The 25,426-nt window shown below is 43.9% G+C and overlaps 1 protein-coding gene across 2 annotated transcripts in view; it reads left to right on the top strand.

Annotated features, from left to right (window-relative positions):
* NOS1AP (nitric oxide synthase 1 adaptor protein) overlaps positions 1 to 25,426 on the top strand; it is a 339,905-nt gene that overhangs the window by 271,015 nt on the left and 43,464 nt on the right. For both annotated transcript variants that reach the window (XM_081491516.1, XM_081491514.1), the window contains exon 5: positions 22,113 to 22,221. In XM_081491516.1, the coding sequence (XP_081347642.1) occupies positions 22,113 to 22,221 (109 nt within the window). The remainder of the gene's footprint in view (positions 1 to 22,112; positions 22,222 to 25,426) is intronic.

Raw genomic sequence — 25,426 nt, 5'->3', positions numbered from 1 at the left:
CGCCCATCTTTGTGTCATTGCCTGCTGTCACCCTGCCCCCTGCCTGTGTTTCAGACCCATCTTCCCTTGTTTCTTCAGCACCATGAGCATTCCTATCCTTGTCCCCAACCACTCCGTCTCTTTCCGTCTCTCCCTGGCAATGTGTTCTGCTTTCAACTGGCCTGAAGTAGCCCCCCTCATCCCTGCTAACCCCATTCAAGGGCACAACTTCTGTCAACTCTCGACTTCCTCCCAAACTCTGATGTTTTCACCACTGCCCACCATCCGGCGGTTCCTTGCGGTCTGACACTGATTTCCATCCCTTCACAGAAGTCCCTCCCTCCGTGTTGATTGTTGGTGCTCTCCACATCTCCAGATGTACCAGCATGTTCTTGGTTCTCATGCAGCACTGCTTCTCTTCCTCTGTGTCTCCTCTTGTTTCATTTTTTCCTGCCTTCTCTTTTGTTTGCTTTTAACCCTACATAGTTATGTGCATTTTTTGTCCCGTGCCATTCTTTATCTTTCCTTAAAAGCAAGTTCTGCTGTTTAATCATCATAGGCTGATAAACTCCCTCGTGCTTAGGAAGGCTCAATAAGCTCCTAGGATAGACTGTGAGCCTCCAGCAAGGGACTGCTGATGTGTAATTCATTCTCTGGCTCTGTTCCCATGCTCAGGTTACCACACACATCCAAGACCTTCCTTCTCTCCTTCCTCCTCCTTTTTCATTTCTTTGACTCCAGAGTCAGAGTTATATGCACTGTATAGAGAGCACCAGGAATACCAAAACAGATAAGGAAGGCATAGTTTATCTCCTCAAGGTCCTCACAGTGATTCCTCTTTTCTATGACAGCTTTAAGGCTCAGGGGAATATGCCTGACGTATGAGCTTTACAGTGACCAAATGATACATGTTTGTTGCTAAAAATAAAATCATGACAGAGTTTTATCAAGGAAAAAGTCAAATGCCCTTCATTCAACATTTGTTCCTTCTAGTACCACTCTATATGCAAGTATAGACATTCAGGTATTTTTTTCAAAATTTGATATTCTGTGTATTTCTCTGTTCCACCATGAGCCCGTTTTTCTCTCAGTGACGTGTTAGGAACTTGCTTCCACATCTGTACTTACTGTCTTCCCATGAGGGCTTTGATTCAGAGTTCCAAAGTCAATGTGATGTTTTAGGGTAACCAGTGTGAGGTGGAATGCAACACACCCCAGATGTGAAGAGATCGTATCAGGGAAGTGAACAAGGGAAAGATAGCCCAGTACAGTAATCTGAGGCTAATGGGAAGAATGTCCATATAAAAGTGATGGTAGCAGTAGACAGCATAGAGAGGGGTAGGTCTGTGAACTGTTGTAACCCTGGATCATTCAGACTAGTGACAGCCTGAATATTTAGAGTAATTAAGAGAATCATCTTGCTTAAGGAGCAGGGGGAGAAAAAAATTCCCAGTGACTTCAACTTGAATCTTTGGTAGTTTTACCTTTGCTTTCTGCCTCTGGTGGATCCCACTTGATTATTAAGTTCAATCATGGCAAAAGGGTGGAAATTTTGTCGTGGTAATGCTTAAGCCTGAGCTCCACAGAAGCAGGAACCACACCTGTTCTGTGTACTACTGTATTCTAGTGCCTGGAAGAATCCTAATCCATACTACATCCTTACTACTACAGCTCAATAAATACTGCATGTCCAACCTAGGGCAGGCTTGATTCACTTGTTTGCTGCACTAAAACATTCATTTCAAAAAGACTGTTTAGCCTGCTTATCCACTCGGTGCTCTTGCTGGCCTTATTCTCTACCCTTCTTTTTTTTTTAATTTTTTTTTGATGTGGACCATTTTCAAAGTCTTTATTGAATTTGATACAATATTGTCTCTGTTTTATGTTTTGCTATTTTGGCTGCGAGGCATGTGGAATCTTAACTCCCTGACCAGGGATGGAACCCACACCCCCTGCCTTGGAAGGTGAAGTCTTAACCACTGGACTGCCCTTCTTAATGGCCAGCAGCACAGCCTAAATGAGGCACAAAGCCAGCCAGAGAGTGAATAGGTGTGCACAGAAGAAGACTGAAGACAGCCACTGGCACAATCAAAGTTAAAACCTCTGGATCAGTCTCTCTGTGCCAGGCCTTAGAGGGTATCTTTTACACTAATAATCATGGAAAATTCCACTAGGCCATGTTTAGAAAGCTTCAAATAATTAAACACTGTCTACCAGGGAGGGAATTTCCCTACGGAGGAAGAACCTGGGGAACGGGGAAACCAGGCCTGGTCCCAGTTCCATTACTAAATGACTGCCTGGTTTCAAATGCCGTTACTATGTGCTTCCTGTTTTTCTCTTTGAATACATAAAGAGAATCAGTTTAGAATTTGTGCAGAGCATTAAAGAGTCTCAGATAGGATAGCATGTGCAAAATAACACCAGCCCTTCTCTGCTTGACTTCTCTCCTTGCTGCCAGGTAAGCACTTGCCTGGTTTTCCATTGAATGGTCTTGACCTTTCATGGGACACAAATACCTTTCACAATATGGTGAGGACTGGATTCTCTGCCTTGAAAAATTAATTCCTCTTCATACATGCAAAATTTTGATTAGTTTTTTGACAACTTATGGACCCCATAGCCCTGAGGTTTATGAATTCCAAGGTAAGACACCTGATGCCAACAAGCACTATAAACCTCTTTGAATATTTTGCATCTCAAGCTAGGAAGGTTTATAACCGGTAGTCCTACTGTAGGAGCAGAAGTAAACAAACCAGTTTAACTGTCTTAAAGATTTAATTCTTGAATGATTGACAGATATTACTTTAGCTTCCCAGGAGGTATTTGCATGTTGTTAGAGGAGCTGTCTTACTCAGAACAAACCAGTTTTGTGTTGGTGGGTTTCAGATCATGTAAGGGGAAGGATTTGTGTAGGAGGAGACCTCGTGGTGCCTGAGCATCCTGGATTTGCATGGATATGGGGAAGTTGGTGCAGGGTCTGTGTTTCACTCTAGTGTGTGAGGATTACTGTGTGACCAACCTTAATACCAAAAATGAGTAAAGAGAGACTACTCTTGATTCGAAGCTATAGCCTCTGTCAGATTAGCCCTTAATATTAATAGATAGTCTCTAGAGTCGCTGCAGACAGAATCATAGCTCATCCCACAGTGGCAGCTGGACATTCTGTCTGCACACCAGCCTAGAGGCTATATTGCAACACCTGGTCCTCCAGCCTGGCTGGGAAGCCCCCCCATGGGCCTCTCCTTGTGTCCTGGCACAGTCTGGAGGAAGGGTGGTGATGTCTCACCTCTAAATGTATAGCCATGGTGAGTGTAAGAATACAGCCATGGTGAACCTGCTCTTCCTTTCTGGTAGCACTGACCTCAAACTGTGGAGGTGAGGCTGACTGAGGGGTCCAGAGGGCAACACACAGAATTCAGGAAATTTGCCTTGGGAAAGGCTAAACTGTCTGTGAGTCCCCACATCCTTTATCAGGAGACTCTGAGAAGCAGTTATTGAGTTATTGAGCCTTTCCTGTTTGCTGGTGGCAGTTATAATCAGATTGTGATTAATCGAGTTCCCAGTGTTTGGTTAACATTGCTGCGTGTCAAATTCCTAATCATCTTTCAAGGTTTATTTTAAATATGTCATGCCCACAGTAGGGATCTAATTTCTGTTTCTCCTATGGAGCCTAGGACTTCAAGGCTACATCGTCCTTAAGTTCATCCTTGTGCTATAGTTGTTTGCCTGTCATATTTTTTAGAAGGACCTGTATCTTATTCACCTTTATGTCTCCTTGACTATTGTCTAGTACATAATTGTGCTTAAATCATATTTTTTTATTAAATTGATTTCCTTGTAAATCTTTACAAAATTCCCAGAAAGTGGGTACACTCATTCTATAGACCTATAGATCCAGAATTGGATAGATGGATGGACGGACAGACGGATGAACCAACCAACCTGCAGACATTTGTTGAGCCCTGAATGTGACTCATATGTAAAGATATTTGGGCAAGGTGACAAAAAATGTTAACATTAGAACTTCAGGATGTATGTTCCAATAGGAGATAATGAACAGCACACAAATGACTATTGAAAAGGCATCCCTGCAGTTGAGAACACTGAGAAATGAAGTGGCTTTATTCAGCTTTGAAAATTTGGAAAACTCAGCAGTGGCCACAGGACTGGAAAAGGTCAGTTTTCATTCCAATCCCAAAGAAAGGCAATGCCAAAGAATTTTCAACTATCACGCAATGGCACTCATCTCACACGCTAGCAAAGTAATGCTCAAAGTTCTCCAAGTGAGGCTTCAGCAGTACATGAACCGAGAACTTCCAGATGTTCAAGCTGGATTTAGAAAACGCAGAGGAACCAGAGGTCAAATTGCCAACATCCTTTGGATCAATGAAAAAGCAAGAGAGTTCCAGAAAAACATCTACTTTTGCTTTATTGACTATGCCAAATCTTTTGACTGTGTGGATCACAACAAACTGTGGAATATTTGTAAAGAGATGGGAATACCAGACCACCTGACCTGCCTCCCGAGAAATCTGTATGTAGGTCAAGAAGCAACAGTTAGAACTAGATATGGAACAACAGACTGGTTCCAGGTCAGGAAAGGAGTACATCAAGGCTGTATATTGTCACCCTGCTTATTTAACTTATATGCAGAGTACATCACGCAAATTGCCAGGCTGGATGAAGCACAAGCTGGAATCAAGGTTGCTAGGAGATAGATCAATAACCTCAGATATGCAGATGACACCACCCTTACGGCAGAAAGTGAAGAGCAACTAAAAAGCCTCTTGATGAAAGTGAAAGAGGAGAGTGAAAAAGCTGGCTTAAAACTCAGCATTGAAATAGCTAAGATCATGGCATCTGGTCCCATCTGCTGCTGCTGCTGCTAAGTCGCTTCATTTGTGTCCGACTCTGTGCGACCCCACAGACGACAGCCCACCAGGCTCCCCTGTCCCTGGGATTCTCCAGGCAAGAACACTGGAGTGGGTTGCCATTTCCTTCTCCAACGCATGAAAGTGAAAAGTGAAAGTGAAGTCGCTCAGTCGTGTCTGACTCTTAGCGACCCCACGGGCTGTAGCCTACCAGGCCCCTCTGTCCATGGGATTTTCCAGGCAAGAGTACTGGAGTGGGTTGCCATTTCCTTCACTTCATGGCAAATAGATGGGGAAACAATGAAAACAGTGACAGACTTTATATTCTTGGGCTCCAAAATCACTGCAGATGGTGACTACAGCCATGAAACTAAAAGACGCTTGCTCCTTGGAAGAAAAGCTACGACCAACCTAGACAGCATATTAAAAAGCAGAGACATTGCCTTGCCGACAAAGGTTCGTCTAGTCAAAGCTATGGTTTTTCCAGTGGTCATGTATGGTTGTGAGAGCTGGACCATAAAGAAAGCTGAGCACCGAAGAATAGATGCTTTTGAACTGTGGTGTTGGAGAAGACTCTTGAGAGTCCCTTGGACTGCAAGGAGATCCAACCAGTCCATCCTAAAGGAAATCAGTCCTGAATATTCATTGGAAGGACGGATGTTGAAGCTGAAACTCCAATACTTTGGCCACCTGATGCCAAGAACTGATTCGTTGGAAAAGATTCTGATGCTGGGAAAGATTGAAGGCAGGAAGAGAAGGGGCCAACAGAGGACGAATGTTTGGATGACATCACTGACTCAGTGGACATGAGTTTGAACAAGCTCTGGGAGTTGGTGATGGACAGGCAGGCCTGGTGTGCTGCAGTCCATGGGGTCGCAAAGAGACATGACTGAGCAACTGAACTGAACTGTTCACTCCGCTCTTGGAAAGCCCAACATCTCTTCATGCGGTGAGATTAACTACAAAACAAGGCTGCCTTTGAACATATACCCGCTCCCCGCCTTAAGTTGGCCATGGATGCTGGCTCATCCTCATCACAGAAATCCTCATTTCTGTGCAGTTGGCTCTTTGCTTGAGGGGTTGATGGTCTTCTTCTGATTATCTTGGTCTTTGACTTTATCTCTTGTCCAGTTTGTCTCATAACTGGAGGGTGAGTGGATAATGGGAGAGGGTTGATTTGAGAAATGAAGCCATAATGAACAGTAAATGTGTTCATCTTGTTTTTTGGTGATGGTCCCAGTAAAAGGTGTTTTGGAGGGGAAGAGCCTCAGAAAGGCAACTCCTGATGCTCATGATCTGCACTTGGGCTCATTGTCCCTCATTGTCTCCTCTTAGCATGTAATCAGTAGTTAAGGATGACATTGACTGCTGGAGGTGGTGAGGTACTGCTGATGCTTTTTCTTCCGAAGTTGGAGTGGCCATCCAGACAGTAGCCCATGGTTGAATCTGCCTATCCCTACTCCCAAACACTAAAAACAAAAGGAAAAATATGTATAAGTGTGTGTGCATGCTCATATGTATATATATATATATATATATATATATATATATATATATATATATGCATGTAATACACATGGACACACATCTGTTTTAAATGTCTGTATATATGTGTGTTAAGAAGTATTTTTTTATATTAAAAAACCCAAATCTCTCTCAACTGCCTTTGTTCATTGATGAGAAGGGCAAAGCCCTGAGGAAACAATTAAGCTGATCAGATGCCTTAGTGGACAAAGAGGAATTTGATTGACAAGCTAAATGTATGAGTGAAACTGCAAGTGCTCATAAACCAGGTCCCTAGAGAGATTTTAGTGTCCCTAGCTAGGTCTTCCTCCTCACCCTTCATGTATTTCCATGAAACCCGCCCTTCAGTCTGTCAGAGCCAGGATGAATTCATATGTATCTCCTAAGAAGATTGCAGCAAAATGTTTCTGACTGCACATGCTTTCCTGTTGACCCATGTCCTGGGGAAAGGAAAGTAATTTAATGGACAGTAAAATGCAGGTCTGGAGTAGGTCACTCAGATGGTAAAGAATCTGCCTGCAATATGGCAGACCTGGGTTCGATCCCTGGATTAGGAAGATCCCCTGAAGAAGGGGATAGCTACCCACTCCAGAATTCTTGGCTGGAGGATTCCATGGTCAGAGGAGCCTGGCGGGCTATAGTCCATGGGGTGGCAAAAAGTCAGACAAGACTGAGTGACTAACACTTTCACTTTCTGGAACAGGTGAAAGAGCCTCTGCTTTTAATCAAGACTCTTTACTAAACAGTTATACTGATCTCTTACCTCAGCCAGTCTCATTTCTCCTACTTCCACACCAGGCTCAACTCTCTGCCAGGGAAAGGCCTAGCTACGTGAGAAAGGCCACATAGGAAAGGGAGAGGGAGCCGAGCCAGGGGTCCATACCCACTGTCGGCGCCCTCTTGACTCAGAGGAGGCACTGCTGTCTCTTCTCCAAACTGGACCCCATCTTCTGCTGTCTCTGTTTCTTGAGCCATCATTTTCTCTGTATTTCCCCTCAATCTGGAGGCTATTTCTGTTTTGTTCCTTTTTTAGCCTATAAATAGACTCAGGTTTCACCATCTGAAAAAAAAGATACTTCCACAGCCTGCCATCCTATCTTGCTGTTTCCTTGCCAGGCTGTTGGGAATGATCGCATTTACTGTATATATTTCCAAACCCCACTCATTTTTCAGCTCATTATAATTGGGCTTCCTGGGCTCTCTACGAATGCTGCCCTTGCTTAGGTCACCAGGGATGTCTTAGTTGCTATTATAAGTCTCTGGCTACTGTCTGTCCTCATCCTGTTCATTCTCTCTAAAGCACCCAGTGCCTTGGACCATTCCCTCCTGGAGCCTGCCTCCTCCCTCAGCTTCCATGGTGGTTTTCTCTTGTTCCCCTTCTGCTCTCCTGGCCTTTTCCTTCTCTATTTTCTTTTTTCTGATTCCCCCTGTTCTGCCCTCCATTTAAATGAATACTGTTAAATAGGATTCTCTCAAGGATGTTTTCTCTTCTTATTCTTCTGGCTTCTCTGGGGATCTCATATTTTCCATGGCTTTAGCCACCCTCTTAGTCCCGGAGACTCCTAAATCTTGCCTCTATCCTTGAGCCCTTGTTTCCAGTTGTCTCATAGGCAAGTTCGTCTGAGTTCTTAGGTGGCTCCTCTGCACTGACGTGCTTCGAGCTACGCTCCTCTTCTTTCTTCCCTGTACCCTCAACTTTTTCCTTGTTCTGAGCCTCTTGGCCCAGTTAGTGTTAATCCACCCATCAAGTCACCCAAGTTACATAACTCAGAATCTTCTCTCCCCACCTCCTTTTTCTCACATCCAGAGAAAGAAGCACTGCCACTGCCTTAGTTAGGCCTGCAGCTTTTCTTGCCTGGACTCAGGTTGACCAGTCTGGCTGCACAGTTTGTGCACTGCGTAACTACAGGGTATAACAGTCACCCCTACCCTGTGCTTGGCCCCTGACTTACCCAAACGCCAGTTCTCATGACAGCCCCCATGTTTGTGGATGACAAAACTAAAACCTGAGGATCGGAAGACTCACCCCTTGTCTCACAGTTGTAAGCAGCAGAGCAGGGGTTTGAGTCCAGTTCTTTTGACTGGCAAGCCCTGAGGGCAGATTATTCCTCTTCCCCCAAACATTCCATGTTGCAATAATCTCTTTATGGGCCTCCCTTCTGCTCCTGTACTCCTCAATCTACCCTGCATACCACCATGACCACCAACTACATCATTCCGCTGCTCAGACCTCCCTCAGTGCCCTGAACCCCAGAGGTGCAGAAGCTCCACAGCAGACCCTGACCTGACCCTGTGTTCCCCTGTCTTGCCAGCCCTTCAGCAGGTCTGTGTCCCTGTGCCCAGGCGCACTGTAGTGTTCGTGATTCCATGCCTTTCTCTGTGTTGTTTCCCTTGCAGAGACCCTTCTCCCTCCTCTGTCTCTGTGATGGTAGCTCTCCTTTGCGCCTTCCTCCAGGTCTGCTGTCCGCAGTGTGAGGTGCCAGGGAGGCCTGCCTATGTGGACTGCATCTGCAGGCTTCTTCACCGTCTTGAGGGTTCCTGCCTTGCAGGCACACTGTTCTTTCTCTCTCTGGGTTCTTGGGACCTCTCACTGCCCTGCCCTCTTGGCCTTAGGGTGCTGAGGGCTCCCAGGGCTGCTGTATTATCCTCTGGGGGTTCCCTACACTCTGCCTTCATCTTTGTAAATAGTCCCTAATTGACTCTCTGCAGATGACTCAAATTACCTGTTTCTTGCCAGGACCTAGACTGCTGTGTTCCCCATGCCACTGTCCCTGCCACCCCCCACATATTCTTTAAGAAGTCACTTGGGCCGCAGCTCCTCATCGCCGCCCCCCCCCCACCATGGTGGGTAGCTTTCCTGGCTACAGGCTGGTGGCTGCGTCCTCCTCCATGACCGTGTCCACAGTGCTATGTTCCACTGTCCTACATTTGTCTCACCCCATCAGCGTACTCTAAGCTCTTCAAGGACAGGCTCTGAAACTGCTCAGCTCTGTATCCCAAGAGAGTCTGATATCAGGCAGGAAAGGGGCTGGATACAGAGCAAGATGTGCATTTCTGAGAATAAAGGGTATGCAGAACCACCCCAAAGGCACTGTCCCTCAGCATCTGCTTTTGGGTGGCAGGAAGACAGACAATAAGAGAACTTCTGGCATATAGCAAACAAGCCAACAAAACCTCACTGCCAACTCACCCCTTTCCCAGACTTATTAAATAAAAACAAAAGACCATTAAAATGTAATTGGAAATTGAAAAGAGATCAAATGTGAGTCAATTCATTTTTTTTTAAGGTATGTTAGTGGCCTAGAAGTAAAGATACATGGTCCTTTATAGTTTAAAAGAAAGACAGAAAGAAACTAGATTATGATGGAAAGGAGGTTGTCCTAGGATAAATCGCAGTGATTCAGCTGTTTTCCTGGGGGCATGTGTGAAAATTAGGGATGTTGACCTCTGGAGTGAACACCTGCCCTGAGCTCCCTGGCTTGCTCTCTTATCCTCAGTTCCTGGGAGGAGGTGCCTTCAGGTGAGCTGTGACTCTGACCTCCTCTGATACAGCATCTGGCATCATCAGGCAAGCAGGTCAGAGCAATCAGCGGAAGAAAAATACTAGGAAAGAGGAGTACCTGGCGATGTGAGCCAGGCCCAGCCAGCCATGCTCCAAGCCCTGGGTAGGGAGATGCTTTCTCTTCATTTCCTGTCATGTGTTGAGCAAGTGGCCTGAGGGTGAGGGATGAGTGCCGAAGACAAGAGTGTGTTATGGAATGAATCCCTGGTCCTTTGAACAGACTAAGAACAGCCTATCTTTGGACAGACTAAGATGTTCTTAGGACATTTATCATATTCCTGAGTTGGTTTAGTTGAAGAAACTCAGATGTAAGGTGGGCAGTCAGGGGCAGCAAAGCAGTCAAGCACCACTCGCTCAAGTGCCCACTGGAAATCTTACCCATGTGAGAATGAATTCCTTTTCCATGAAGAATCTATAAAGACATCCAGGGCTTGGAAAAATACCTGAAATAAGGAAATTCACGGTTCCTAGGCGGCATAAAATGTACCACAGCACTGACTTTTAGCTGGATATAGAGATAAGAACAGTAATAATAACAGTTTAATATCAAATGATGTTTGACAGTTATTAATAAACTAAGCAGATGATTCAGATGTGAAGGACTTTAAGATGGCCTTGGTTCAGATTCTGTCTCAGAGACCGCAGCGGGCCAGATTGTGCTCCTCAAAAAGATATGTGGAAGTCCTAACGCCTGGTATCTATGGACATGACTTTATTTGGCAGAAGGACTTTGCTGATGTAATCAAGTCAAGATGAGGTCATGGTAGATTACAGCAAGCCGTGAGTCTAATGACTGGTGTTTCTAGAAGAAGAGGGAAATTTGGAGACAGAAGCATAAAGGGGAGACACAGGGAAGAAGGCTGTGTGAACATGGAGGCAGCAGATTGAAGTGATGCCACTAAAAGCCAAAGGATGCCAAGAACTGCCAGCCACCCCCAGATGCTGGGACAGAAGCAAGGAAAGGATTTTCCATCAGAGGCTCTCAAAGGACCTAACCTTGCCAACATCATAATTTCTGTCTTCTGGCTTCCCGAATGCTGAGAGGTTAAATTTCTGTTATTTTAAACCATCTACTTTGTGATAATTTGTTACAGCAGCCCTCAGAGACTAATACAGATACCTACTAGCTATGGGCTTCCCAGGTGGCTCAGTGGTAAAGAACCTGCATGCCAGTGCAGGAGATATAAGACACGCAGGTTTGATCCCTGGGTCGGGGAGATTCCCCTGGAGGAGAAAATGGCAACTCACTCCAGTATTCTTGCCTGAAAAATTCCATGGACAGAGGAGCTTGACAGGCTACAGTCCATAGGGTTGCTGAAGCAACTTAGCCCACATGCATGCACAAGCTGTGTGACCTTGAGAAAGTTGACTAACCTGTTCCCTCATCAGTCGAATGGAGGATGGTAGTAGTACCTATCTCATAAGGTTGTGAGGAGCAAATGAGTTTTTACATGTGGTGTGATTTGAGCAGTGCCTGGCACTCGAGAGAGACACGTGAGATTAGCAAATATTCTTGTTTACTTCAGTTTAGTAAAGATTTTTTTGATTGCCTACTATGTGCCAAGCATTGTATATAAATCATGTCATTTGATTCACATAACAATCCTGTGAGACTCTTCTCATACCATTTTGCAGTTGAGAGAACTAAAGCTCGGAGCTTTGAGAAAGTAGAAGGGCTGGCAACTCAGCGGAGGCTTTGCGGCTCTGCTTTGTCAGTTCCGTTATTCCATGAAACCAAAGGATCTCAACGACAGCAGGGGAGTGGATCAGGAAGGATGTGAACTTTTGATATGACTGATTTTGCATTGGGAAGATTTATGCCTGACCTTTCTCTCCACATACCACTTAAAAGAAGAGAAGTATTCACTGTCTTAGAAGCAAGAGGACAAATTGTTCATGGGGAAAGAAGAGGAAGATGCAGCTTTCTAAAGAAGGCTCCCCAAGCACATACCAGTCTAAGCAGCACCCTTGTATTTGTGTGTGCTGGTGTTTTCTCTGCTCCCTGGCTCTGGCAGGGAAGTTGTGTCTCCGAGCAAGAGACTTCAGGAAGCCTGAGCATCCTCATAAGTGTAGGAAGGATGGCTGACCCCAGGAAACATGAATGTGCCAAATGTGCAAACCTAGATAACACAGAAGCAGAGGAGAAAGAATTGGCAGCCTGTGTAAACAGATTTGGTTTTTGAAAGCCAACAGCAGGTGACAGTTATTTTGTAGAAATGACCAGTGTTGCAGAGAAGTTAAAGCCTTGGAGTGTATGAAAGGATTGTTGTGGTTTTGTGAGGGACACTGGTCTGTTTTTTGCCTGCTTGTCAAGTAGCAAGCAAGAAGAAATTAACTTATCACAGCGCTTGGTATTTAGAAATTGCTATATGGTGGTTTGTGGTTGATTCAAGTAAACTAGGAGAGATTTTGTGGGGCATAAGAAAGCACTTCTAATAACTGTGGAATTAAAACTTAAATTAACCGCTGAGATAGGACGTGAGGGTGCCTTAACTAGACTTTCAAAAGATAAATGTGTATTTGTCTGACTCTCACTAGGTTTTAAAATTCAATTGACTGCTTACTTATTATTCTAGGTACACAGTAGAGAGTTGTCATAATAATTTAGACATTTTTATAATGTTATGCCTTGAAGAAACCTCAGAAATCGGCTGTGATCCTTGAATTTCTCCACCTGCAGTTGTGTAGATGGGCCTGTCTCATGAGGTCTCTCCTAGCCCGAGAATCCCAGGCTTCTTTCCAGATCACGCTGCGTGAGGCAGGTCTGTGAGATACGGCACAGCTATGGCTGCAGGCGGATCTTGTACAGTGTATCCCTGTGCCTCAGACAGGTGTAAAGTAAGGAGACTAGTTCCATGAGGGACTGTGGCACCATTTCCTGAGTTGATCACCGTACCTTTATGACAAATAGCAGCCCGGAGAAAGGTAGGTCTAATGGAGCCAGTACTGAAATCAAGAATGGCTAAATTGAGGGATGAGGAAAAGGAATATTGAATTAACTTCTGATAAAAGAAAACCAGCCAAAAAAAAAAAAAAAACCCAGCCAAAGTGATAAAGGGTCCTGGACATACAGTGGAAGAGAAAGATAATCAGACCAAAGCAGCAACAAGAAAAATGATCAAAATGTAAGGCAATTTTATCTAAAGATTAGATTAAAATAAGAGACATAGGGAAGGGAATGATGACTAGGGACAGAAGTGTGAAGCTGTGTGAATGCTACAGGACTGGGTAGGAAGAGAAAAAAACACACGAGTGTTCAGGCAGCATGCAAGGGCTGGGGGTAGGGATAGGGGGTTGCTCATTGCTCTAGGTTTCTTTGGTCTGTTTCTATTAGTAAAGCATTGGGGTCCTCCCTCCAGATCACTACCTTTTCTAATATTCTCCCCAGGCCATCTGAAGATAACACATTCCTTTGGAGGACGCACAGAAATGGCACGGGCTGGACTCTTTGGGGAATCACCACTCCCATGGGCAGAAGTCATGCTGGATTTTCCCAGGACCGTGGCTTCGTGGCTGTGCCACACTCAACTGGTCTCGGTCCTCTGCATTTTTCATATCACGCTGCTGCTTCCTCCAGAGGTTTACCTTAAGACCCCACTGGGTTTGGTCTTCACCATCTACTAGTTACTTGGCAGCTTATCTTTTTAATCCTGGTTCGTTTCCATGTATCCTTGTGGGATAAGGATGTCCCTGCCTTCCAGGACCTTAAAAGAAAAATCTCTGCTCCACGTTCAAACTGGGGAACCCCCAGAGAGTGGTGATATTGGGGGAACAGTGATGATTTCTCTTTGTTCTTCCATTTGCTGTCTCCAGGGTTATTTCCACAGTTTTAAAGTATCTGTGCAAAGAGTTATAGAATATTTGTCCATCTACCATCTCATCCACTTTGAGTATTTGTCCATTCCAGAAGTTTACAGCCGCTCTGAAAGATGTTTTTATTGCTCTCACTTTATGGATTAGGGAAGAAGGCTGAGAGAAGGAAAAGAGTTTGCCTGGGCCAAAGGCAGGTCTCCATCCTCTGTTCTGAGTCCCATGCTTTCTGCTGTGTCAGGTCCCAGCTGGCTACGTAAGACCTGGCAGGTTTTGAGCAGAAGGCAACTTGGAGACTTCTCTGTGGAGTTCTGCGTCTGTGGGTCTTAGGTGGGGGAGCATGGATGTGGACTCAGGAAATGTTGCAGGTGGCTCAAAACCCTTTCCATTCTCTGTAGCCAGTGGGTTGAGAGGTTAGCCAGCAGTCCCCATGGAGATGAGGAGAGATAGGGACAGGATACTAATGCTGGGGTGGGGGTGGTACATGGCCATGGCATTTTAGAGCATGTAACTTTCAGAGAGGAATGATGACAGAATAAGACTATGACCTCAGAAAGTAAGAGGTTGAGAACTTAAGATTCTATCTGGGTCCATAAAGGTGAGACCATGGAGAAGAATCATGTGACTACCAACATTTTCATATAATGTCCTTTGAGAAGTATGGAAAGCAGAGCTTAAAGTCAAGTATAAGTGCAGAGGAATTCAAACTCTGAATGCATTGGGCACCTGGAAAAGGCTGATGATGATATATGTATACCTATGGCTGATTAGTGTTGAGATTTGACAGAAAACAAAATTTTGTAAAGCAATTATCTTTCAATAAAAAAATTAAAAAAAGAGAATAGCGCATGACAAAGAGAAATTCTGAAGTTGCTTTGTTCTAACCATGTCTCTCCTTTTTATTTTTTCCCTCAAGTAGAGAACTATTGGATCTTCAAACTAGAAATGCTAGAACATAGGTGATTTGAAAAATGGAAGAGGTTCAAAAATGATGACAAAATAGGCAGATGTCCCTCCCTCACTCCTTTAAATGTGTCCAGGCCTTGCTCACTTGGACCTGGGCTCCTAAAGAGTGTGATTTCAAAATCATTATTGGTCACCTTTGCAAAGTCATGAGGAATAGATGAGATATGAGAAGATTACAAGAATAAGACATTTCACTTGTCAGAAAAGAGGAAAATCTGGGTCTAGGAATTACAGATTAGTGAATTTGTCATTGCCCCTGGGCAAAATTCTAGAAGAGATCATTAAGCAGATAATCTGTGAGAGCTTGGAAAAGGAAATAGTGATCACTCTGAGCCAGTCCTCAAAACCAATTACCAGATATGCTTAAGAAATCTGCCTTGAGAGCAGTTGTGCAAATTAGCTTTGAACGTTTGAGGTGATCACAGTGTGAATAAGCAGTGAGATGCTGTAACTAAAGGAAAAAAAAAAAAAACAATCAGAGAGACTTTGCTAAAAATTCAGTTTTAGGACATAGAGAGTATCCAGATTCACTCTGTGGTGTTCTCATCCCTTTAGGAATATGCATTTAGTTCTGTAAACTGTATTTTGAGTCATTGGTAAATTGGAGTGTATATACAGAAAAGGTTAACAAGAAAGATGGAGATCATATTTACTAACCAAACAACTCACCATGTGTTAAGCCATTACGCTAAATGTTGGAGGGGAGTTAATACTTGATACTATGAAGAGATCATTAATTCACCTATTTCAGATGAGGAATGAAAGAGTTATGCCGACTGAGTAGTTTGCATAAGGCCAACAGCTAGGAAACGGCAAAGCTAAGACTTCAACCCAAATCTCTCAACCCAAAGCCCATGCTCTTTATTACCAGAGCAATAAGTAATCTAGAAAAGGGACTGGTTGAGGAACTCTTGAAGAGGAAAAATGAGAGGAGTAAATATGAATACGGTGATGGTTTCCAAATGTTCAAATGGTCACCACTTGGAAGAAGGATTAGCTTTGTTCTCTAAGGCCTCAAAGATAGAGCTAGGGCAGTAGTGTGGCAGTACTAGCAGCAGTTACCATTTACTAAATATTTGCTATAAGCTGATCTTTCTGTATACATTTATTTTTTAAACCTCATGAATGAGATATAGTACTGTGATTACTCCCATTTCACAAATGAAGAGCCATGAGGAAATCAAGATAAAGACCAGGATCTCACAGCTAGTAAGTAGCAGTGCCTGAGGCTATAATCCCTGTCTGTCCTACACCAAGGTCAGTGTTTTCAGCCATTTCCCTCTACTGCATTCCTGTTGGTAGATTTCTAATCAGTATAAGGGAAAATCTCCAAGTAATTAGAAGCCCTCAGAAAGGAAGAATGAAGACTCTAACAAGAGTGAATTGCCCACCACTGACAAATGCTGAATGACAGGGGTGCTGGGTTGGACACATCTGATGATTACATAGGTATCTTTCTACTCTGTATTCCAACTTTTTTTCTATTTTCCTAAGAGAAACACATTTACGTATTGATTAATAGTCAAGGAAGTAGGGGCTGGGGCTGGTGGTGGGTCTCACAGTTTTTATCATCAGTTTGGCAACTTGAATTTCAACATGATGATAAACCCCAAGTCCAATTTCTCCAAGATATTGTTTATATTTCAGTTATTTATGGTAAGTTTATGAACATAATCTGCAGAAAAGTCTATTGCTTTGGCTTTAAAGCATATAGTTCCATTAATGAGTGAAAATTACAATTCTATGCATATTTTGAAATAATGCCAAGAAATTATAAGAAATTTGAAGTCAGAATAAATGTAAAAAATCTTTTGCTTTTGTTTAGCCACTCAGTCATATCCGACTCTTTTGAAACCCTGTGGACAGTAGCTCTCCAGGCTCCTCTGTCTATGGGATTTCCCAGGCAAGATACTGGAGTAGGTGATCATTTCCTTCTCCTGGGATTCTTCCCAACTCAGGGATCAAACCCTCGTCTCCTGCATGGCAGGTGAATTCTTTACCGCTGAGCTACCGAGGAAACCAGTAAGATCTTCAGTTCAGTTCAGTTCAATCGCTCAGTCATGTCTGACTCTTTGTGACCCCATGGACTGCAGCATGCCAGGCTTCCCTGTCCATCTCCAACTCCTGGAGCTTACTCAGACTTATGTCCATCACGTCACTGATGCCACCCAACCATCTCATCCTCTGTCGTCCCCTTCTCCTCCCGCCTTCAATCTTTCCCAGCATCAGGGTCTTTTCCAGTGAGTCAGTTCATGCCGGGCTGGATGTTTCACAAGCTGGAGTCAAGATTGCAAGGAGAAATATCAATAACCTCATATTATGCAGTTGACAGCATCCTTATGGCAAAGGATGGAAAGCAAAGAGAAATCAAAGAGCCTCTTGAGGAAGTTCATGAAAGAGGGGTGTGAAAAAGCTGGCTTAAAACTCAACATTCAAAAAACGAAGATCATGGCATTCTGTCCCATCACTTAATGGCAGATAGATGGGGAAACAACAGAAACAGTGACAGACTTTATTTTCTTGGGCTGCAAAATCACTGCAGATGGTGATTGCAGCCATGAAATCAAAAGACCCTTGCTCCTTGGAAGAAAAGCTATGGTAAAACTAGACAGCATATTAAAAAGCAGAGATTTACTTTGCTGACAAAGGTCCGTGTAGTCAAAGCTATGGTTTTTCCAGTAGTCATGTATGGATGTGAGAGCTGGACACAAAAAAGGCTGGGCACCAAAGAATTGATGTCTTCAAACTGCGTTGCTGGAGAAGACTCTTGAGAATCCCTGCACTGCAAGGAGATCAAACCAGTCAATCCTAAAGGAAATAATCCCTGAATATCATTGGAAGAACTGATGATGAAACTGAAGCTCCAGTACTTTGGCCACCTGGTGGAAAGCGCCAATTCATTAGGAAAAGAACCCTGATGCTGGGAAAGATTGAAAACAGGAGGAGAAGGGGATGACAGAGGACGATATTGTTGGATGGCATCACCGACTCAGTGGACATGAATGTGAGCAAACTCTGGGCGATGGTGAAGGACAGGGAAGCCTGCTGTGCTGCAGTCCATGGAGCTGCAAAGAGTTGGATATGACTGAGTGACTGAGCAACAACCATGTCCCACCCACAACACACACACACACACACAATCACAGTTCTTAAAACCAAAGTATGAAGAAATAAGGGTTCTTGGAGTATATTTTGTAGATTTAGAAATTTGAACCTGAGCCCTTAATTTGTTGATCTATTAATTTGTGGGTGAATGAGGTCACATGGAAAAACTTCCTGCTGCTTCATTGTATTGGTAGATATTTTTCCAAGCCCTTATCTAGTTGGCTTTTTGGTTAGCTAGAGGTTCCAGGCTTTTAATAACTTTTACACATTAAGTTTCTGATCTCAGATATAACAGAGCTGTCTCCAAAGAGCTCCAGTTCAAAGTGTTTGGCTTCATTCATGTCCAGGTTGTCATTGTGTTTGCCAAAAACATGCTTTGTCTACAAAGGTAAAGTTCATACTAGCTTGCTACCATCCTGAGTGCCTTCCATGTCTCTGAGTCTTGTTGGCATGTGCATCTGTCTTCATATCTGCTCTGTCAATTTTAATTCTAGTTCTCTGTCCTTAGGATATTGTATATGTGCTCAGTCATCTCCAACTCAGTGCGACCCTATGAACTGTAGCCTGCCAAGCTCCTCTGTCCATGGGATTCTCCAGGCAGGAATACTAGAGTGGGTTGCCATTTCCATTGGGGTGTTATGTATGTAATAATAAATGAAAAACTCAACAGAGGAGCTTTATGTGATGCATCTGAACTAACAGGAGCTGTCTTCTGGGGGGAAAATGAATAGCCAAGCAGAGCACATTATGGGTGCTTACTAATGACAGCAAGGATTCCTGCCTCCCTCCTAAGCAGATGTTAGGAACCTCTGTGCCAGTCACTGTGCTGGCACTGGGGTACCAAGATGTGGTCCTTGGTTCCTTCAAGAAGCTTCAGTGTGAGCATCATAATGTGAGATACGTGCTATGGTAAAGGTGAGCCCAGGGGCGTCAGCAGCTCAGCTTTGGGGACAGTGTGGGCAGGGGAGCCTTCTCTGAAGCAAGTCTTCAAGGATGCCAAAGGTGTCACCACAGATGCAGAGGCAGGCAGATGTATGCGACTAGTCCTGAAGAGCTATGTAGGTCAGGCCTCTAGAGAGGGATGAAAGCAGAAATGTAGATACTCTATGCTGAGGAGTTTGGGCTTTATCCTGAGGACAGTAGGAAGCCTTTGAATGGTTTTTAAAGGGAAACACCAGGATGTTGTTTGTGTTATTAAAAATGCTGTTTTTCTAGCAGAATAGAGAGTGGGTTGGCAACAGGTGAAGTAGGAAGCAGAGAGACCCTAGGTGAGTAGCAAGACTCCAGATGCATAGTAAGGACCTGTGGACTAAGGCAATACTGTGAAATTGAAGAAAAAAACATTTCAGAGATGTGTCAAGGAGATGGACTGCAGAGAACCTGGTCATGATGACATATTGGAGAACAAAGGAGGAAGGAGGCAAGGGTGTTGCCCAGGTCTCTGGCTTGAGTGGACATTGTACCCTTTATCAAGAGGGGCTCAGCCACTCACCACAGCCAGAGAAAATCCGCATGCAACAACAAAGAGCCCGTGTACCACAACAGAGACCCGGCACAGACAATAAATAAATAGAAAGTATTTTTAAAAAAGAAAATATAAGGGAGGGAGTAAAGCTGAGAAATTCTTTAGTTTGCACGTAACAAATCCTCTGTGTAAGAGTTAAAAGATAAAGCTACATTTTGAGCTGTGATATTAATATTTAAAAACTGATTTGGGTATTTAAAAACAAAAAATTTTGTAATCATTGTGTTACTTTAAGTGCATTTTTAAAAGGCTTAAGAAAATTTGCTTTGTTAGACTTACAAAAACATTATGGTTACAATCTATGCTTAAACATTTGGAAAAATGCAATTGACTGCATAAAAAGTTTCTATTTATAGTTGTTAAAAGAGTTGGTAAATATTTGGATGGTTTTGTATTAAGGATTAAGCAAACATTAAATAGCATACAAATAATAAAAAGAGAGGGCTTGGGGAAGGAAGGCCATGCTTGCTTGGAGAATTCAGGGGAGATGATTAGTTGGGGGAGGTGTGATGAATTTGAAGCTTGAGAGAAGATTAGGAGGGCATGTCTGGGTGGGCCAGGAGCTCAGGCAGAAGATGCTGAGATACAGCTGTTGACTTGTCCCTTTGGTGTTAGGAGGACACTTTGGCATCATTAGAAGGATCGGTGCTTTGTGGTGTGGGCCCCTAACGTTAGATTAGCTTTCTTAGAAGCCATATTAAATAAACATAATAACCTCAATTTCAGTGTTGTCTGGAGTTGGTGGACATGTGAGATGAACTGAAATGACTTTTAGTAGAATTCAGCAGCTAAAGTTTGGTCCTCAGGGTGAATTTGGGTTTTTTCTTCACACTTGGGGTCCTTGGTTGGAATCTCAGTAAAAAGACTACTTAGAGGCTATATTAGCAAGGAGAAGTAAAAAGGCACTTTACTCATTATTTGATCTTCGCAATAACACTGCAAGGTGTTACTGTAAAAAGTCCCATTTTATATAGATAAGAAGACTGAACCTCTGAGGGTTACATGGCTTTTGTGTGCATGCTAAGTCGCTTCAGTCATGTCCAATTCTTTGTGACTCTGTGAACTGTAGCCTGGCAGACTCCTCTGTCCATGGGATTCTCCAGGCAAGAATTGTAGTGGGTCACCATTTCCTTCTCCAGGTGATCTTCCTGACCCAGGAATCGAACCTGTGTCTCTATGTCTCCTGCATAAGCAGGTGGGTTCTTTACCACTAGCACCATCTGGGAAGCCCTGCTTACCTTGTAATAATAAATAGTAAGGGGCAGAGATGTGACTGTGACTCTAAATTCCATTCCCTTTCTACTACACAGCACTGAGTTAAACATATCAGGCCTGTGAAATCCTGGGACAGAAAAGTTGTGTTTTCATTGAGGAAAAGATATTTTTTGGAAATGATGTGGCCCCAGGAGGTTGATCTGGAGCATGGCTGATTCAAGCTGATATATGGCAGAAACCAACACAATACTCTAAAGCAATTATCTTCCAGTTAAAATTTTTTAAAAAGAGCAACACTCTCCTTGGATCACCCTAGATCAGTTCCTCTGAGATACCCCTGAGACTCCCCTCCCCTGCCCCATGTTAACAGCTCTCAGACTCGGCATTTCTGGTGGTGCCCTGGCCTAGGTCTATCTGGGAGTCAGCACTCAGGGCCTTGCTTTTGATTCTCCCTTTTTGCCAGCCTTTTCTCTGCCTCTACCCCCACCCTCACCTCCCACCCATGGCAGCTGGACAGATTCTTGAGTCTAAAGCATCAGGCAGGCAGTCTGCTGCTCCATAACCTCGGATGGCTTCTCATCTCACTTGGAGTACACCCCCTGATCTTCAGGGCCTCCTGTGCTCTGGCCTTTGACTGATTCCGTGACCCTGTCACTGACCACACTCCCTCGACTTGAGCCACGGTGACCTTCAGGCCACTCCTTGAACTCTGAAAGCGCCTTATCAACACTAGTGGGCTTTAAAACTTGCTATCCCTCTTCCTGCCCTGCTTTTGCCCACATAGTGCTGTGACGGACACTCTCACATTAGGTCTCTGCCTCTCTGCATGGCCTTCCTGCTGGCCTTCCTGTCTAAAATAGCAGCCCCATGCTCTGTCCCTTCTTTTTCTTCATTTCTTCATGGCACCCATTTTCTATTTGTTTATTGATATCTCCTGCCTATGAGCTCCATGAATTCAGGGCCTTTTTCTGTCCTGCTACTTGTATCTCTGGCTGCTGGTACAGTGCCTGGCCCACAGTGTGCACCCTGGGCAGATTGGCTGGCTGATGGAATGAATACGTGGACGCCTCGGGCCTGATGGAGAGGGATGGAAAGTGAAGCAGCTATCACCAAGGGATCTAGATAATGAAACAGTGTCCTAGTCTCTCCCTACATGGCTAGAATTGCTGGTTCCCTAAGTCTTCTCATTTGGAGGTATTAGGAAACCTCCCCACATTTCCCTGGATTAGAAGCAGACTTACTGCTCTGATAAGGATGGAAATGATTTTTTCCTGTAACCTGCAAGTTACCAGGAAAGATGTACTGCCCAGTGATAGCATGGGGTCCACGTCCTACCCATGTCCACCCTTCAGCCTCTGGAGGTCACTCACAGGAACGTCAGTGTTTGTACAGCTTGTGAAAAGTACCTCCTGCATTGTGGCTTTCATAGGAAGGAGGCTTTCTCTAAGAACTTGATTAGAGCTCTGTCTGCAGGGTGTCCTTAAACAGAGGTTTCCTTATTGGAAATTTGAACCTGAGCCATTTTCAGTGCATTTTTCTGTTGTTCTCCCTATAGGATCTTCTACGTCTCTCATGATTCCCAAGACTTGAAGATCTTCAGCTATATCGCTCGAGATGGTGCCAGCAATATCTTCAGGTGTAACGTCTTTAAATCCAAGAAGAAGGTAAAGGGCCATCATTGGTCATCTCTTCCTCTGATGGAAGCAGAGTGTTCCCAACGTCGACCTGTCTCCCTGTTGATGGAGAGGCAAGATTTGGAGGTGGCTATTTGAATGCAAGATATTGGGCACCTCTCTCACTAGTCAGTCATTGCTTGTATATAATGAAATTCTCTTTTAGTTTCATTTGAACTTAGTACTTAGTTGTATGCAAACAACTGGAGAGATCTCAGCCACTGGAAAAGTGCTCTGGAACACAGCAGGCAGACAGCACCAGGAGTGATGCTCATGTTGGTGTGTGGTAGGAAAGAAGGTTGCCACTCATTGAAGTGACCCTTCATCATAATTCTGTATTCTGATCAGTGACCTCCAAATATGACATGGGGGGATCTAGTTAGACTTTGTGATGTTGGTTATCCTGGATGGTTATTTTGGTACAGTAACCTTGATGCTTGAGTAAATGCAACTTTTGCAGTTCTGTAGAGACAGGGTTCCTCTCTATCATGCCTCCAGGAGTCTAATGCACAAAACTGGGGTTTGGAAACATGGGCTGTAACCCCTCTTCTCTCCTGGACCCCTGAATGATGTTATGAGGGTCAGTATCTCCCTTGGGTCTCAGCTTCCTTCTCTATAAAATAAGGAGGGGCGTCAAAACCAGCATTTCCTAAAATGTATCCTGTAAAACATTTACCATCCAAAACATTTAATATGTTAACACTTAACATATTAAAACTATTTAATTTAAATATGCTAGAAAGTCCTAAGTTAGAGAAATCCCTTTAGCTTTAACCCAGCATTTCTCAAACTGAATTGGCCATGAAATCATATTTTTTCCATGTGTATGTGTTAATGTCCTGGGAATTACTTTTCTGTAGAAGAGAATTGGAAAGTACTATTTGTGTCTGTAAGGTCCCTGACAGGTAAAGGTGGAATGGTAAGATTCTTACCACTCTAGACACAAACCAGTGACCCTGACTTTCTATGAGGACTACTTCTGAATTCTCTCCTGCTTGTCCCTTCTTTGATGGTGTGTGACATCTTAATGCATCTTATGTCCTAAGACATCTTTAATAGATTGGTGGGTACTGTGCCAAGTGGGGATGATAAGAATAAAACATGACAGGGTCGGGATTTACTGTAATATTATGTATGTCCCATCTCCCACCCTGGCTCCACAAAGAGAATTATACTTTGCTAATTTAGCCTCTTCCTCTAAGGAGATGTGTGCCCTTACCCATCTATTCTCAGGCTTTTTAATGCAAATCGTGGAATTGAAGGGAAAGAGCCAGAACTGGAAAAGTAGAAGGAAGAAAGGACAGGTTGCCAGATTTCACTTTTAGGTAATAGTACAGTTGAGAAGGGGAAAAAATGAAAGTAGGATATGAAAGAACTGATAGAGGAGGAAGTATTGCAGGAAGAGGGACCCCTTCCAGGGCCTGAAACTGGGCTCTTGTCTAACACTTGGAAATGAATTGTCTGAGGAGACACATGTGCTGACAAAGCAAGAGATTTTATTGGGAAAGGGCACCCGGGTGAAGAGCAGGAGGGTAAGGGAACCCAGGAGAACAGCTCTGCCTCGTGGCTTGCAGTCTGGGGTTTTATGGTGATGGGATTAGTTTCTGGGTTGTCTTTAGCCAATCATTCTGACTCAGAGTCCTTCCTAGTGGTACACGCCTTATTCAGCCAAGATGGATGCCAGAGAGAAGGATTCTGGGAAGTGGTCGGACATGTGGTGTCTCCTTTTGATCTTTCCCGAACTCTTCTGGTTGGTGGAGGCTTATTAGTTCCGTGTTCCTTACCAGGACCTCCTGTCCTAAAACAACTCATGCAAATGGTTACTGTGGTGCCTGGCCAGGGTGGGCCATTTCAAACAGTGTGCTTCCCTTAACAGAAGGAGAAGGACAGAAAGAAAAGCCAGAGGGACTGGAGATGAGAATTTAGGGGTTGGGAGAGGGAAAAGCACTTGTGTGGTTTTGAGGTGAGTGGATCTCAGGAGGAAGGAAAAGAAATGCAAAGTGTTCCCGAAACTTACGAGCTGGATCATCTGCAGTGTTCTTCAACAAAAACAAAGACTAGGATTCCCTTTCATTCATTTTGAGTACTCCACTGTACATTTAGTTTTGTCCAGAGACCGGACTGTGTGGATCTGGGACTTTATTAAAGTTACAAATAGCATATTTTAATTTACAATGTGCTTTAATGTTTAATCTTACTAGATCCTTCCAAAAACCCACATGAAGAAGTTAAGATGGTAATTTTCATGGGATAAGTAAATTGAAAGTTTAAATGACTTGCCCAAGGTCCCATGAATAGGCACTGACTGGCTAGAATCAGGGAGACATGTAGAACAAAAGGATTTTGAGCAGGAACTCTAGGTAAAGGAGATCGTTGTATTTGCTTCACCGTCTGATCTGGTACAGCAGCACAAACACAGTGGGATCGTCCAGTCCTTCTGCCAAAACCTGAGTCTAAGAACAATGCCCACTGGAACTTTGATCTTGAAGAGAAGCACAGAATGAAGTTCTTATTACCCAGTGACAAAGGAGTAGTCATCTGGTTCCCTATCATACCAGTTTTGCCCATGTCTCAGAGCTAATGCTGATCTCTGGCTCTTTTATTTTCTCTATCCCTTTTACCCTCACCTACTGAGACTGTAACTCTTCCGAGCTGGTTCTCAGGCCCTTTGTTGGCCTGTAGCCACGTGGCTGAAGGAATTGTTTATAGACAGCCTGGGCTGTGAGCCCCATTGCTGCTGAACTATAGGTGGAAGGGCTGGTTTCCACGCCAGGAAAGAAAAGTGAATTAATTGTTCAGCAAAGGAAACAGAATTGGGGAGGAGTGGGACCATGTCTGCAAGGTTTTGCGAGCTTACCCTGGTTAGTCTACAGATCTGGTGATTTACTTTCTTATAAAGCATTTCTGGTTTGGAGAGATAATAGTTAGCTTGGGAAGGAGTTTTAATTGGCAAATGGTAGGAATACTTAAGAGGTGAGGGGGAAAGGACTAAATACCCTGAGTAAGTGTGTCTTGTAGGGATGTTTCTGGTTGTTGTGGGTCAGTAGGGAGGTCTCTTGACTGAAGCTCAGCAGTAAAGAATGAACTCCTGCAATGCAGGAGCCACAGGAGACGCAGGTTCAATCCCCGGGTCGGGAAGATCCCTTGGAGGAGAACCTGGAAACCTACTCCAGTATTCTTGCCTGGAAAATTCCAT

This window comes from Giraffa tippelskirchi, chromosome 5 (assembly GCF_054371585.1).
Source record: "Giraffa tippelskirchi isolate mGirTip1 chromosome 5, T2T-mGirTip1v1.2.pri, whole genome shotgun sequence".
In the NCBI taxonomy this organism is placed as follows: Eukaryota; Metazoa; Chordata; class Mammalia; order Artiodactyla; family Giraffidae; genus Giraffa; species Giraffa tippelskirchi.
Note: the sequence above shows the minus strand (reverse complement) of the source record. Positions and strands in the feature narration are given on the sequence as shown.